The sequence below is a fragment of the Arachis ipaensis genome, chromosome B5 (assembly GCF_059453495.1).
Source record: "Arachis ipaensis isolate K30076 ecotype BB chromosome B5, ASM5945349v1, whole genome shotgun sequence".
Taxonomy (NCBI): domain Eukaryota; kingdom Viridiplantae; phylum Streptophyta; class Magnoliopsida; order Fabales; family Fabaceae; genus Arachis; species Arachis ipaensis.
Window position 1 is genome coordinate 131,987,958 of NC_142440.1, and position 14,919 is coordinate 132,002,876.

The 14,919-nt window shown below is 31.9% G+C and overlaps 2 protein-coding genes across 2 annotated transcripts; one reads left to right on the top strand and one right to left on the bottom strand.

Annotated features, from left to right (window-relative positions):
* The first annotated feature begins 8,984 nt into the window (after window positions 1-8,984).
* LOC107643975 (uncharacterized) lies at window positions 8,985-11,912 on the top strand. The gene is made up of 5 exons (XM_016347736.3): window positions 8,985-9,340; window positions 9,646-9,681; window positions 10,059-10,260; window positions 10,896-10,974; window positions 11,113-11,912. The coding sequence occupies exons 1-5, from the start codon at window positions 9,159-9,161 to the stop codon at window positions 11,235-11,237; spliced, it is 624 nt and encodes a 207-aa protein (XP_016203222.1). The 5' UTR covers window positions 8,985-9,158; the 3' UTR covers window positions 11,238-11,912.
* Window positions 10,128-14,773, bottom strand: LOC107643974 (pentatricopeptide repeat-containing protein At3g47530). Its single transcript, XM_016347735.3, has 3 exons — window positions 13,675-14,773; window positions 12,526-13,544; window positions 10,128-10,663 (listed from the first exon to the last, which is right to left on the bottom strand). The coding sequence occupies exons 1-2, from the start codon at window positions 14,753-14,755 to the stop codon at window positions 12,871-12,873; spliced, it is 1,755 nt and encodes a 584-aa protein (XP_016203221.1). The 5' UTR covers window positions 14,756-14,773; the 3' UTR covers window positions 10,128-10,663; window positions 12,526-12,870.
* Between the last annotated feature and the right edge of the window lie 146 nt (window positions 14,774-14,919).

Consider the following 14,919-nt stretch of genomic DNA (forward strand, 5'->3'; position numbering starts at 1 on the left):
ATTTCATCTTATATATACAATAATTCATTAGTTAATAGAAAATTCTTAAATAAATTTTTAATCCATGACAAATTAGTACCTAACATGTTAAATTAGGAGATATCCTAGAACATAAAATAAAAACTAGAAATAAATAAAAAACTTACACTAGCACTTCACATTTGCAATTTTACATCACACCCAATTATTCAGCCAACCAATATACCCATCAGAATCTACATTTGAGGTATAGAGAGGTTGAACAAATTTCAATAATTTTGGCATTCCCACCAAGTTTAAAATAAGACAAAAAGATCATCTAATAAATTAAAGATCATCTAATAATCTAATATAGTTATCAAAATCGAACTGACAATTAAATTAATAGTTTAACCATTAAATTATTAGTCAAACTGTTTAAACTGATAATAATAATAAAATAAACGCATGAAATATAATAAAAACAAAAAATACATTATTAAATAATAAAATATTATTTCACATAATTTAAATTTAATTAAATTATATATAAATTTTATTGATTTGCTTTTGTATAATTATAATAATAACAAATTAAAATAATTATGAACATTAAATATAACAAGTAAAATAAAAGACATGACAATAAAAATCAAATCGAACCGATTCGGTGTCTGATCACTAATTTTTCAATTGAATCAATCGATTTAGTCCAGTTTTTATAAATTAATCGCCCCACATAAATAAGGTTAATTCATTATTTTCATAAGAAAATTGCTACATATTCGCCCTTATTATTAACTTGAATAATAATATTATTAATATTAGTAAATAATATTAAAATGAATATTTCTCATTTACATTAAAATACTCACTAATATTATTAAAAATCATCCAAACATTTCTACTTTCTAACAATAAATAATAAATCTCTAAAAACATCTCAAAACACAATTTTAATTCCATTAAAATATCACTAATCTTATTAAATTAATTACTAGAACACAAAAAATCAAATTTATTTTCCTATAAAACTAACACACACTTCATAATTTCCCAAACCCTAGTTTCCACTAACAATAGCATTCACTCCCTAATATAATTATTAATATTGTCCAAAAAATTATTCCAATTTCTAAGATTAACTAATAATTTTCAAAAGAATACCCAAAATATATTTCTAATTTTCATTAGCATACTACTACTGCTATTATTATTATTATTATTATTATTATTATTATTATTATTATTATTATAAAATTACCTAAAAAAATTACATCTAATTTTTCTAATAACAAACAAACAAACTAATCAATATAAATATCATTAATTTATAATATTATCATTAAAAATTAAATTAAAAAACGAAAAATATTATATAATTAGAATGATTGAGATAATTAATAATGCAATCTTGAAGACGATCCATGTCCTTTCTCTCGGTGGCTTGGGGGGCATTTCTCTTCTTGGTTGCTGATCTCTCCCCTCTCAAAGCCAATATTTTTTTTTTCTCACCTGAACTAAAACTGAGTGTTGAGTGTTAGAGTGAATGATGAGAGGAAGAGAGATGTATACCAGGTAGGGGGAGACACTGCACACGTTACACATATCCATAAATCCAAAAAGAGTGAATAGTCATTTTGACACTCAAAAACTTTTAATATTGACAAAATAGATCTTAATATATTTTTTTTTTTGAGAAAATAAATCCTAAAATATATGATCAGTTTGATAAAACGATCCAAATATTAAGTCAATAGCTAATTTATTTAGTCAATTATTCAATTTTTATGAAATTACTGAATTATTTCTTTTTTTTAAGAAGAGTGTTAGGGCCAACAAATTTTATGATTTGTAGTTATCAATTAGTTATTATTGGTATTTTTAATAGTGTGAGATTACATCTAATGATATTCACTTCTCTTTTTACTAGTTAAATATTGGCCAAATTTTAATAAAAGTGATAACTCCCTATACTTTTTCTTTTGTTAAATCACAAATATGTTTTTGTTCCCTCTCTCCTGTCTCCAATAATTTTATTAGTTCATCTCCATTATCATCAACACCTCCATTTTTACCGCACTCTCACCTCCACCGTCACCCTACCCCACCCTTATCAACAATAACAATAACATCTCACAACTCAACCATCATCTCAACACAATATTAACCCATGGAATCGCATCAAATGGACCATGTTGCCTAGCACTGTTAGAGTTCCGCCATACGGTCTTGCCGGTGATAATGGCGCCTTGCAACTCTAGATCGTAGAACATGAAGTAGAGGTAGTACATTTTCGTGGAGTTGATGGTCACAGTTTGGGTCTCTATGGCGGTTACCTCGTTGATAGGGACGGATCAAAAAATTTTAATAAGAAAGGACCGAATTTTAAATAATTTAATTTGGCCGAATTTTAGATAATTTTTTTATTTTATAAAAATAATTAACATTAATTATTAGAGTTAGTTTTTTAAAGATTTATCAGTATATATATAATTATAATTTTTTTCATAGTTTTATTTTTAATATGATAATTATATAAAAAAATATAACAATATCAATAGTACATTATAAAATTATAAAATACCAATAATTTATAGCATATTTAGTTAAAAATTATCACATATCTTATTAATTAAAATTAATTCTTTTAAAAAATTTTAAAAAATTTGAAAATAAATTATAAATTATTAATTATTTGAAAGACACAGTACTCTTATAAAATACAAGATATAAGATATCTTTATAAAAATTTTTCTTTTAACAACGTAAATTTAGAAGAAAAATAAATATTTTTTACAAAAAATAATATCTAAAGTACATAATGTGATTACCAAAATATAACTACGTAAGTCATTATTAATATAATAATATAAATGTTAAATATATTAATATAAAAAAATAAATGATTTTTTTAAAATTAAATATAGAGATTATTATATAAAAACTAATTTGAAAGGTACAAAGACTTGAGGATATGGTATTAAATTAGTTAAGTAAAAAATATTAGTGAATTAAACAATTAAGACATAAATCTATCACATAATGAAAAATAATACATATAAAATTATTAAATTACATAATATTTTTTATTTTTTAAACACATATCTCATATATAAGTATAATTTCTTAAAATTTGGGAGGAGGGAGCGGCGAGGTCACCCTCTAGGTTCGTCCCTGCTCATCGGTGCCTTGGAAGATGGTCTTGATGTGCCTCAGGAACTCCAAGTTGTGAACCCCGATGATGACCTCGCTGAGGTTGCAGAGGTGGCTGTCAGAGAGCTCCTTGGTGCAACAGATAAGCTCGGATTTGAGGCAGGACTTGACGATGCCGAGACAATCCTTCACTTCCAGGACAATGGCTTTCCCCAGACTTAAAATTTCATAGTAGTCCCTGAGATTCGCGTGAATACTCAATATAGTCCTTAAAATTCCAATTTTTTCATAGTAGTCCTCCAAATAGAACTCCAAGCACTCATAGTGGTCCCTGAGCATATTTCTGGTGATAAGTCATCACCGAAACGCTTACGTGGCATCGTTTCGCCACATTGGAGCCAGCCAGCTTAGCTAGCACGTTTCCAAATTATACCCATGTTGGCCCCTCTTTTTATATTTAACCCTAAATCTCAAAATCCCTAATCTTCTTCTTCGACAGCTCCCAGACCCTGTCAAACACCGAACGACAGCCCACTTCTTTCTTCAAATGCAAAGAAGACAAAGATCTTTTTCCAAGTTCACACATCACAACAAATGCAAATATTCCATATTTCTTTTTTTCTAAGCTTCCTCAACAACCAAACATCGATCACCAAACAAGAATGAAAAGTTCAAAACTAGAAGAGAGGAGATCGGTGAAGAGATCTAACCGGCAGTGAGAGAGAGTACATAGGAAGTGACTGAGACTGAGAGTACCATGCAATTGGACTGATGTGCAATCCACTCATTCATCATTGGTAACTTCCGTTAAACTCTACTACCTTAATCTATTTGGCACTTTATCTCCTAAAATCTGTAACCTTTTAAGGCTAATTGAGTTGAATCTCTCAGAATTTTTTTTCTAGTCCAAATTCGAATGGTTTTGCTAATTGCCATAGTTTAAAGTTTCTAGATCTTTGTACAAACAGGCTTCATGGAGAAATTTTAACCCCAATTTGGAATATAACAAAACTTAGGAAGCTTTACCTTTGTAAAAATTATATACATGGTGAGGTACCTGAAGATTTTGGGAACTTAGCTTCACTTGAGGAGTTAGTTGTTGGGAATAAGACATCATTCCCCCTTGAGAAAATACCTTTGACAGAGAAATAAAATAGACACAATCACAACACAAGAATTTAACGTGGAAACTCCAATTACCGGAGAAAAAACCACGGCCGTTGTCAAATGACAACCAGAGAATATCACTATGTGAAAATTGTTACAACACATAGACTTCTTTCTCTCTAACACCGGCACCCCAGTACACCCACACTCTCTCAAAGCAAATATCTAACTACACCTCACAACACTCTCTAATTAAAGAGTACAGAGGAAAAGAAAAAACAGATACAAGCTTAAAGTGTTTCTGACTGGTGCAAAAACAAATGGAGAACTTAGCCTCATATTTATAGCCTAGGCCACCCACTCCATTTGCTATCCTAAGCAATGTGGGACTAATTCAACCAAATCCTAACATTAGTTATATATAGCAACAACTTAACAAAGAGAATTCCTAAACCAATTAGCAAGTTGAAGAAGCTTAGGGTTGTTCGGGCGGGACTGAATGCTCTCTCAAAGTCAATACCAGCCGAGATTAGTAAGTGTGACAGCTTGGAGACATTGGGTTTGATGCAGAATCAGCTAAAAGGTTCTATTCTAAGGGAGCTTCAAAACCTTACCAACTTGATTCTATGGCAAAACTCACTGTCCGGAGAGATTCCTCTTGAGATTGGGCGCAATTGCTTGCTTTGCATATGAATTCGTTTGTCGGTGATGTCCCGAAGGAGCTTGCAAAAAAGATGTGGGCTGCTGACAGGGTCAGAGACTGGGAGCTGTCGGAGAAAAAGATTAGGGATTTGAATTTTGAAACTAGGGTTAAATATAGAGGGAGGGGCCAATGTAGGTATAAATTGAAAACGTGCCAGTTTATCTGGCTCCAACGTAGCGAAATGATGCCACGTAAGCGCCCCATGATGACTCATCATCAGAAATATGTTTAGGAATCATTATGAGTGTTTGGAGTTCTATCTCAATGACTAGTATAAAAAAAATTGAGATCTTGAGAACTACATTAAATATTCACGTAAATCTTAAAGATTATTATGAGAATTTACTCTATCTCCATGCTTTGCTGCAAAGAATTTAAGACACGTGAAGACCACGCCCTCAAACTTTATGAATGATTAGGAGGTGAAAAAGGAGGCGAATAGGTCCTTGCTGCCACAATCAAGATATTGCAAAAATATATTAGTTATATCAATCGTACTTTCAATATCCTATATGCTTAGACCATTTTTAGTAGGGAACTCATCCCAGTTTCTATTTACGGTCCACCTGTCATAAAAAGTAATTTTACATTAGCTTTTGCGTCATAAATAGTAAATAGGAACTCAAAGCATCTCTCTCTTCTCCATTAGGAGGAACTAACTTTAGTCCCTATTTTGTGATCCCACTTAATTAATTTATTAAAATACTTGAAATTAATGTAATTAATTTTTTTCAATAATGTAATTTAAATATTTAAATTTAAAAATAATTTACTATTAAAAGATATTAATATTAAATAAATTCATATATAACAATAATACACAATATATAATTCGGGTTACACTAATTTGTAAAATTACTTAATACAAAGAAAAACATAATTAAACTCTATAGTTGACGCCATATGTGTTCAATCAAGTCCTCTTTCAATTGTCTATGTTGTTGCCTATTTCGAAGTTGGGCATTTCTTTGGAGAAATTAATGGTATGGTGTAAAATCTTCTTCTCCCAGCTGAGGTTGTGATAAGCCATTTTCAACATCATCATACTCTAAGCCTTGAGCAAAATTTCCTGCATAAGTGTCTCTTTCATCCTCAACAATCATATTATGCAATATAATACAAGCTCTCATTATGTTGGCAAGTTTCTTCTTTTTCTAAAAACGACTAGTTTTGCAACGGCTAATTTAATATAATAATATAAATATAAATAATATTTAATATTAATTATGATATAAATAATTAATATAAATTATTAATAAAATAAAAATTTAATTATTTAATCTAATTAATTATTATTTAATATAATTATTTAATTAATTAACATAACTATTTAATTAATTAATATTTTATATAATTATTTATTTTTTACCTAACTTACCATTTGACAAGTGTGAATTGGCTAATGGGAGTCCCCATTCAGAGGGATTCCCTCGTCTTGAAATGAGTGAAAGAACTCACTTGAATTTCACTCCAATGCTCCAGTTCTCTTTTTTCTCTAACAAAATAGTAATCAGACTCCAAAATTTAGCCCGATGGAGATGCTCTTAGTGGAACTTCATGGATATTAGGCATGATAAATAATTATGACAAAGTCAAATTTGATTAAACATCATTATTATATGATTAAAATAATAAAAATATCGATGAATTAATAAAAAATAATGAAATCCTAATTTTTATGTTAAAGGAATCAACTTCGATTTAAAAATTAAAAACAAAAAATACATTATTATGGTAGTAAATAGTTAAAACAAAAACAAAAGAGTAAACTACAATTTTTACCCATAAAAGTTAAAAATACTGATATATCTATCCATAAAAGATAAAAATTACCATTTATACCCATAAGAAATTGATTTCGCAAGTAAAATTATCCAAACCCTAAATAATTATATAAAATCCCCAAACTATCCCCTTCTCTTCTCTCACGCACGCACCCACCCTCACTCACTGTCTGCAGCACCTAAACCACCACTACCATAGCATCATATCTCTCTCTCTCTCTCTCTCTCTCTCTCTCCTCTTGAACATCAATATAGCCCAGCTACTATCCTCTTTAAAATCACAAAAAAGAACAAACTCAGATCAAATTGAAGAATAGAACATGCATAGATTCAAAATAAAACCCTAATTTCTTAGAACCTTCACCAAAAATTGTCAATTTCTCATATTCAAGATCACTATTTTCGTTGCAAATAATACAGAACATTAATTCAATTTTGGCGACGCTGGGAGGAGATGACGAAAATGCATCACTAGGAGGAGAACAGAGCAGAGATGCTGAGAGAAGAAGACGAAGATACGACATTTGAAAAAAGAAGGAACTCAACGTTGAAGAAGTTGTGGTTGCAAAAAATATAGAGGACTCAAAATTGCTACTTTCTGAAGCCAAAAACCTCCCGAAGAAGAAGAAGAAAAAGATGAGGGGAGGAGAAGATGGAGCTCGCGACAGCAAAAGGAGGAACCACCATTAATACACAAAAGAGAGAGAAGAACGACAGAGATGAGAGAGATATCAATAGGAAAGAAGAGGAAGGAGAAAAGTGCGAAGAGGGAGAAGTGAAAGAGAGAGGGACGATTAAAGAAGATAGGGTAGAAGGAAGAGAGAGAGTGCGGAAAGGGGAGGGTGCTGCAGCAATGGGGTTCACGGTTTAGATGAAGATGAAGAGGATGAGACTCACTAAGGGTAGTTTGGGAATTTTATGTAATTATTTAGGGTTTGGGTAATTTTGCTTGCGAAATCAATTTTTTATGGGTACAAACAGTAATTTTTATCTTCTATGAGTAGATATGTCAGCGTTTTCAACTTTTATAGATAAAAATGATAGTTTACTCAAAACAAAAAAGACAGTGTTTGTTTGAGCGTCATTATTTTGATAAAAGAAATATTTTTTAATGAAAAAAGATCTTTTTTATTTTTTAGCGTGTTTGGCAAATTTCTAGTAGTAAAAATAAAAGTACTAGAAAAATAAAAAATATATTTTTTGAGAAGCTATAATTTACATCTTTTTTTAAAAGATATTTTTTTCTTAAAACAAAGATGTTTTTCATGTAATAAATAAATAAATAAGTACTTTTATTTTGTTATACCCAAACATAATTGATAGATAAAAAGATTTTTTTGTATGAGATATCGAAACATAAAATTATTTTTAAGTGCTTGTTTGGGCGCCATTATTTTGATAAAAAAATCTTTTTTCAATGAAAAAGATCTTTTTACTTTTTTTTTTATTTTTTAGTGTGTTTGGCAAATTTTTAGTAGTAAAAGTAAAAGCACTAAAAAAATAAAAAAACATCGTTTTTGAGAAGTTGTAATTTACATCTTTTTTTAAAAGATCTTTTTTCCTTAAAAAAAAGATATCTTTTTGTAATAGATAAACAAAAAAGTACTTTTATATTTTTTATACCCAAATATAATTGATAAATAAAAAAAATCTTTTTGTATGAGATACCCGTACATAAAATTACTTTTACTTTTCCATAAAATCTTTTAAAAAAAGATAACTCGAAAATAGATTTTTTTTTTTAAAAAACTCACCCAAACAAGCCCTTACGTTTTTATAAGATCTTTTTAAAAAAAAATAATTAAAAAAAATCTTTTCTTAAAAACTCACTTAAACAAGTCCAAAAGATATTGGCTCTGGTAGTCTAGTACATATACCTATGAACTATAAAGAAAATACTATATATAGTGTCTATGGTAATATAAGGAAAAAAATCAACATAATTATTACAAAAATATAATATTAAATCTTGTAAAATATTGACAAATTTTACTAAAATTAATTATTAATTGTTATCACATCTCCTTATTAATATATAATACTTTTATAAATGTCATTGAGAAAAGGAACACAAAGACTGTTATGCTACAAGCCTAAAACGCACTAGTGCACCACTTCAATATGTTTGGCGCTAGCGATAATAATGATAATGATTAACCATTTTGATATTAAAAATGGACAATTATTTTAAAATATTAATTTATGACTTCTAAATAGATATTTTAAAATAGAAAGAATAGCAAAATGCTATTTGTTCATTAAGAAAAAAGATATTAGAAAGAAGGAGGAAAAAGAAACACAAATTTGCATGTTATATATAATCAATGATGAGAGAGAAGAGTTAAAATTTTGGATCATTCTCGCGCAACTTCCTGGACTATAACTAATTAACTAGTCTCTTCTCTTACCCTACTATAGTGCTGTTGTGGGAGTTGAGAGACACGAGCACGATGAAAATGAAAAGTATTAGAGTTTTGCATGTACATGTCGCTATCGTACTCTTCTTGGTTTGTTCCCAGAATTCTATGGCACACAGGAGATCAATGCTGTCCATTTCTAAAAAACCTGACCCAAATGATGCTATTGTCACCGCTCGTTGGCTGGTCTCTCAGAATTTCTGGGCAGTATTAAAGTACTCTCTCTCTCTCTCATTGCACACTTTCGCTATTTTCAAATTTTCATTGATGTTATTATCCTTTTTAGGGATGTCAACAGGATGGAGTGGGGGCGGAGGATGCCTTCTTGCTCCCCATTCCCAAACCCTGATTTGCTGAAAGGCAAGTCAAGAAATTAAGAAGTTCCATGACTACATAAAAATTCATCAAAATTTTCATGATGAACCAATTCTTGTCACTAGCTAATTATTTTTATTTAATTTATCTGCTTGTAAAGATCAAATCATGTATATTAACTCCACTTTTCCCCTTTTTTTGGCAGCACAATCTCAATTGATTTGGGTGGAGCACCTTGGGGGTAAGCATATCCTATATTTATACTTAGATACCTAGAATACATATAAAGTTTTCAAGTAGAATCAGAGTGCACTGAAAAATGTTCAAAGTCGCATGGCTATATATATATAATGAAAATAATAATATGTATATGCATGGTAGTAACCGTATCAGGCCAACAACTACATAGAACTTTCATCAAGATCATGTTAATCTCCTCATTCTCGTTTGCTGATTACTATAAATTTTAGTGCAACCATCCTTTTGAGTTAATCAATCTGCCAAATGTAAACTCTTATATAAATATTTTACATTCAATGTCTTGGTTTCCGTAGTTTTAATCTTGAATAAAAGTAAAAGAGGTTTCCTCACAGAAATCAATATATTGTCTAACTGCAGGAATGTGGTATCATTTAGTGATGGGATACCTGACCAAGGCACTGGCATCCCATACTTTTACTTGACAAATTTGGATCCAACAGTAAAAAATGCATTGAAAGACCAAAGAGCTTCCTTTACAGTCAGTGAATATCCTCTTGGGACCTGTGGCAAGATAGACCCAGAGAATCCTACTTGCTCAAAAATTACTCTAACTGGAAAGGTATGTGAAAAAATTAGAAAAAGAAACAGTTGAATCTGATTGTTCATTTTGGGTGATGACAAGTTTGTCCTCGTTTTATTAAGTCGTCTTCTGTGCTAATTAACTTTTAGTCTCCGAACATTTTAAATGTGCAAATACTTATGAATTTATGATGTATCAACACCTTTTCAGAAAAACTCTTTCACGGCCCCATAAGCCACAAAATATTGTGAATTCTTTTATTCTTGTTACCCTTTTGTCTTGAGTTGATCCTGTATCCCCTGCATATGGAGGACTGCCTCAACCGAGAGCGCTAAAGAATGTGATCATACTGAACAAAATGCTTTCCTTTTCACTTCCATACTGTTCTGCTAACTTCGTCTCACATGAAGTATTGTTTGATGCAGATCTTACCATACATTTCCTGCATATAGCAATGAATTTTATTATGCCGGAAAGGACCTTCATGTTATCCACATAATAAAAAGTTGTGACAAAGTTCCTATTTTGTTGAATGAGAAGTTAACTATTCATCCATAGTTCCAACTATTTTATGTCGGCTTTGCAGAACAGATATTCTTTCACAAAGGCAGAAAACATGATGAAATTGCTATTGGTTTGTATGAGAACTTGACAAGTCTTCTTTTATGTTTTAGCTGATATTGGTTGATGAAAAGTCCAAAGAGGCTGAATTTGGCAGAAATGCATTGTTTTCCAAGCATTCAGAGATGAAAGGTAATCAGAGTATATAAGATAAGAGCATTTATTCTTTTCTTATGCTAGCCACTAGTTGCTAAGTTACACGTTCCATCTTACTCTCCTCCCTAATGCATTCTGAAATTTGATTCATTCTTTTTGTTGAAATGTGAACAGGCTGGCCTATGGATCATAACTTTCAAGTCTACAAATTGGAGATTGAAAATATATTCTTAATTGATTGGTTTGGTGGTCCAAAACCTTTAACAGTAGATGAGTACCTAAAATGGAAAGGACATTGAGATAGCATAGCTGTTATTTAGACCTCGCTCTCAACTAAATAAGCAAACTTATACAGGGATAAACAAACATCTATCTATCTATCTATTCTTATCACATAAAAGTTGATATAAACCTATTATAGAATAAACTTGTTAATGAAAAGAAACATAACTTCTTAGATTTGATTATATTTTATGATAAAGTATAGAAGGAAGTTTTCTAATATATAAATATATTAGAAAACATACATGAGTTAATATTTAAAAAGAGACTAACTTCACAAGACATTTGTTGATGTTGTATATTTTTCTTTGTTTTTTATTTTTAAATAATTATATTGAATTATATACAAATTACAAATATTTTTTATAAATGAGTCTTTTAAGTTTAATATTAATCTACATATTATCTAATTAATTTATGAACAATATAATACTTTTAAATTTATAGTATATAGTATAATCAATTTAGCTCTCCGCACATCGGATGGATTTGATGGAAGATGGACAAGGGGTGAAAGACAGAGGAATACCTAAGAGGACCATCCATGAGGTGGTCAAATGAGATCTACATGTAAACGGTCTCTCTGTAGATATGATACATGACAGAGCTCAATGGTGTCGTTTGATTCATGTAGCCGACCCCACCTAGTGGGACAAGGCTTTGTTGTTGTTGTTGTTGTTGCATCGGATGGATGGGAGTCTAGTATGTATTATTTTGATAGTTTAATCAGGTTTTGTCTTAAAAAGGTTCTAAATCAATTACAATCATGCCATCATGGAGAATTTGTCACTGCATGATGAATGTGTGCTCATTTATCTAATGCTGTTATGTTTATTAGCCCCTAAGAAAGCCAGTCTATAAGGCCTTTTTACCTAATTCGAGATTGATTAAATAGAACTTCAAAATCTTATGTTCATATTTATGTCTCATTCTTCACTAAACCCTAAACCCTAAACCCGTTTTGTCTTAAAAAGGTTCTAAATCAATTACAATCATGCCATCATGGAGAATTTGTCACTGCATGATGAATGTGTGCTCATTTATCTAATGCTGTTATGTTTATTAGCCCCTAAGAAAGCCAGTCTATAAGGCCTTTTTACCTAATTCGAGATTGATTAAATAGAACTTCAAAATCTTATGTTCATATTTATGTCTCATTCTTCACTCTTTTTTTTTCCCACCTCCCTTCATAGTGCTGTATTAGGTAATAGTTTGTAGTAAGGATTTTTAAGGCTTTTATCGGTTTATACACCAAAAGAGAAAAGAAATCTAAATAAATTGGAGATACAGCACAAAGAAAATTACCGGGAAGTAAGGATATATCTGCTAATTTTGTCTCCAATAAGCATTGCCATTGAGTAATATTGACAACAATTTCAAGTATTAGCTGCCGTTGATTGAACCTGAGCAAGCCCTCTGATATACCTTTTTCAAAAGCATTGAACCTTAGCTCCAATCGGATCCTCTTTGGAGATGGAGAAGAAATGTGATCATTTTATTGATTGAAATCAGATATTCAATGAGCAGAGATTAACAATGAATGTGCTTCTTCTCTAGCATCCACCATTGGGAAGAACTTTGGAAATGCAGAAGGAATTCATGCCATTACATTGGCAGAAAGAATATATCTAACAAGCAGAAGATTAACAATCAAAATATTTCATCTCTAAACTGTCCACTTATCTCTCTTTGTAACCAACTATGCCCTGAAGGTTTTTTCATTCTCTTTTCACTCATGAACTTCCTAACTTCTTCTGCATGTTCCCATTTGTCCTTAGATGCATAAGTGTTTGCTAGAAGCACATAATTTCCTGAATCCTCAGGGTCAATCATGGTGAGATGTCTAGCAGCTGTCTCACCCAATTCCACATTGCCATAAACCCTGCAAGCTGCTAATAAAGAACCCCAGGTGGTTGCATCGGTGCTTGCATTCTGCTCTATGAGACAGTATGCCCTTTCAAGTTGCCCAGCCCTCCCAAGCAGATCTACCATGCAAGCATAATGCTCGGGTAAGGGCTGAATACCAAATACCTCAGTCATAGTCCGAAAATACCTACAACCTTCGTCGACGAGAGCTGAAGAACTACATGCATTGAGAAGACCCACGAATGTAACCTGGTTTGGCTGCAATCCTTCCTTCTGCATCTTTAGGAAAAGATCTATAGCATCTTGTGATTTCCCATGCTCAGCAAAGGCTGCAATCATTGCACTATAGCTATACACATCTCTGTATTTCATTCTACTGAATTCCGTCCAAGCTAAGTTTATGTTTCCACATTTGGAATGCATGTGGATCAATGAATTGGATATAATACATATCCTATCTGAAATGAAAGAACAATTGGTCGAAACCCAATTAAACAAGAGCGCGAAGGTTAGTATCAAGAAGTTCAAGCTAAAGAGATTGAGTTGACACTAAAGTGCAGAAAACAAAGTAATAATAGAAGGATATACCATAAATACTCTCCTCAACATGTTCTGTCAATGTACTTGACATTTGAATATCCCTAAGTTGTGCACATGCTGATAAAGCACCCACCATTGCCACCTCAGTGATTTTAATTTTTGATTGCCTCATTTCCTTATACATGTCAATAGCTTCCTTTGCATACCCATTTTGGGCATAACAAGCCAGCATTGCTGCACATGCTGACGGATCACGTGGCGTTGATATCCTATCAAACACTCTTTTTGCTTCACTTACGTTACCAAACTTCCCATAACCAGCTATCATTGCTACCCACGTGACCACACTCTTGTTCTCCTCGTCCATGGCATCATACAATTTCTTGGCTGATTTCATGTCGCCACTATTTGCATACCCTGCAACCATAGTAGTCCAAGTAAAAGAATTCTTCTCCCCCATGTTATCAAACAACCACCTCGCATGAATCATCATCCCCGCCTTGGCATACCCACAAATCATTGCCGTCCATGCAACTAGGTCTCTATCACACATCCCGTCAAACACCACCCTTGCATCGAAAACACTACCAAACTTCGCATACATGTCAAGTAAAGCGGTTTGCACAAACTTGTTCCCCAAGAAACCTGACTGCACCACCCTAGCATGAACTTGTGTCCCTTCGAACGTGGCGGGGATACGTCCGCATGCATTGAGGACTGTGGAATAGGTGAACTCAGATGGCAAGACCCCATTTTGGTGCATCCTAGCATAGGTGGAAATTCCATGGCGAAATTGGGTACCAGATATAAACGCGCGAATAAGGGATGTCCAAAGGAAGGTGTTTGGGCAGTTTGGCATTTCATCAAACAGTTTGTGGGCATAGCAGAGATTAGATATTTCGGCATTAAGATAGAAAATCCTCAGAAACAAACGACCCAAGAAGTGATTGTATTGATGCGATTGGTGAGAGAGGAGTTTAAGAGCGAAGGCCTGGGTCTGTTTAAGATGAAGAATGGTTGTAGAAGTGTTGAGGAATTGCGTTAACAAAGGTGAAGCTTTTGGGGGTTGGGAATGTAATGAAGCGGTTCCTGTGTAAAACTTCATGCATAAATAAATAATAATAATCATTAAGTTAACTATATGGCAACAGATCTTATATTATATAGGAAAACTTTCCCCCGTGTGTGTGTGTGTGTATATATATATATATATATATATAATATTTTTTTTTTACCAAAGATAGGATTCGAACCCGCAACCTCTTAATTGAATATGGAGAGACTATGCCATTT

Coding starts and splice junctions, on each gene's coding strand:
- LOC107643974 (XM_016347735.3), bottom strand. CDS start 14,755: ATGATTATTATTATTTATTTATGCATGAAGTTTTACACAGGAACCGCT. Junction 13,545..13,674: donor TGTTGAGGAGAGTATTTATG/GTATATCCTTCT, acceptor CTTTCATTTCAG/ATAGGATATGTATTATATCC.
- LOC107643975 (XM_016347736.3), top strand. CDS start 9,159: ATGAAAATGAAAAGTATTAGAGTTTTGCATGTACATGTCGCTATCGTA. Junction 9,682..10,058: donor TTGGGTGGAGCACCTTGGGG/GTAAGCATATCC, acceptor GTCTAACTGCAG/GAATGTGGTATCATTTAGTG. Junction 10,975..11,112: donor CAAGCATTCAGAGATGAAAG/GTAATCAGAGTA, acceptor AAATGTGAACAG/GCTGGCCTATGGATCATAAC.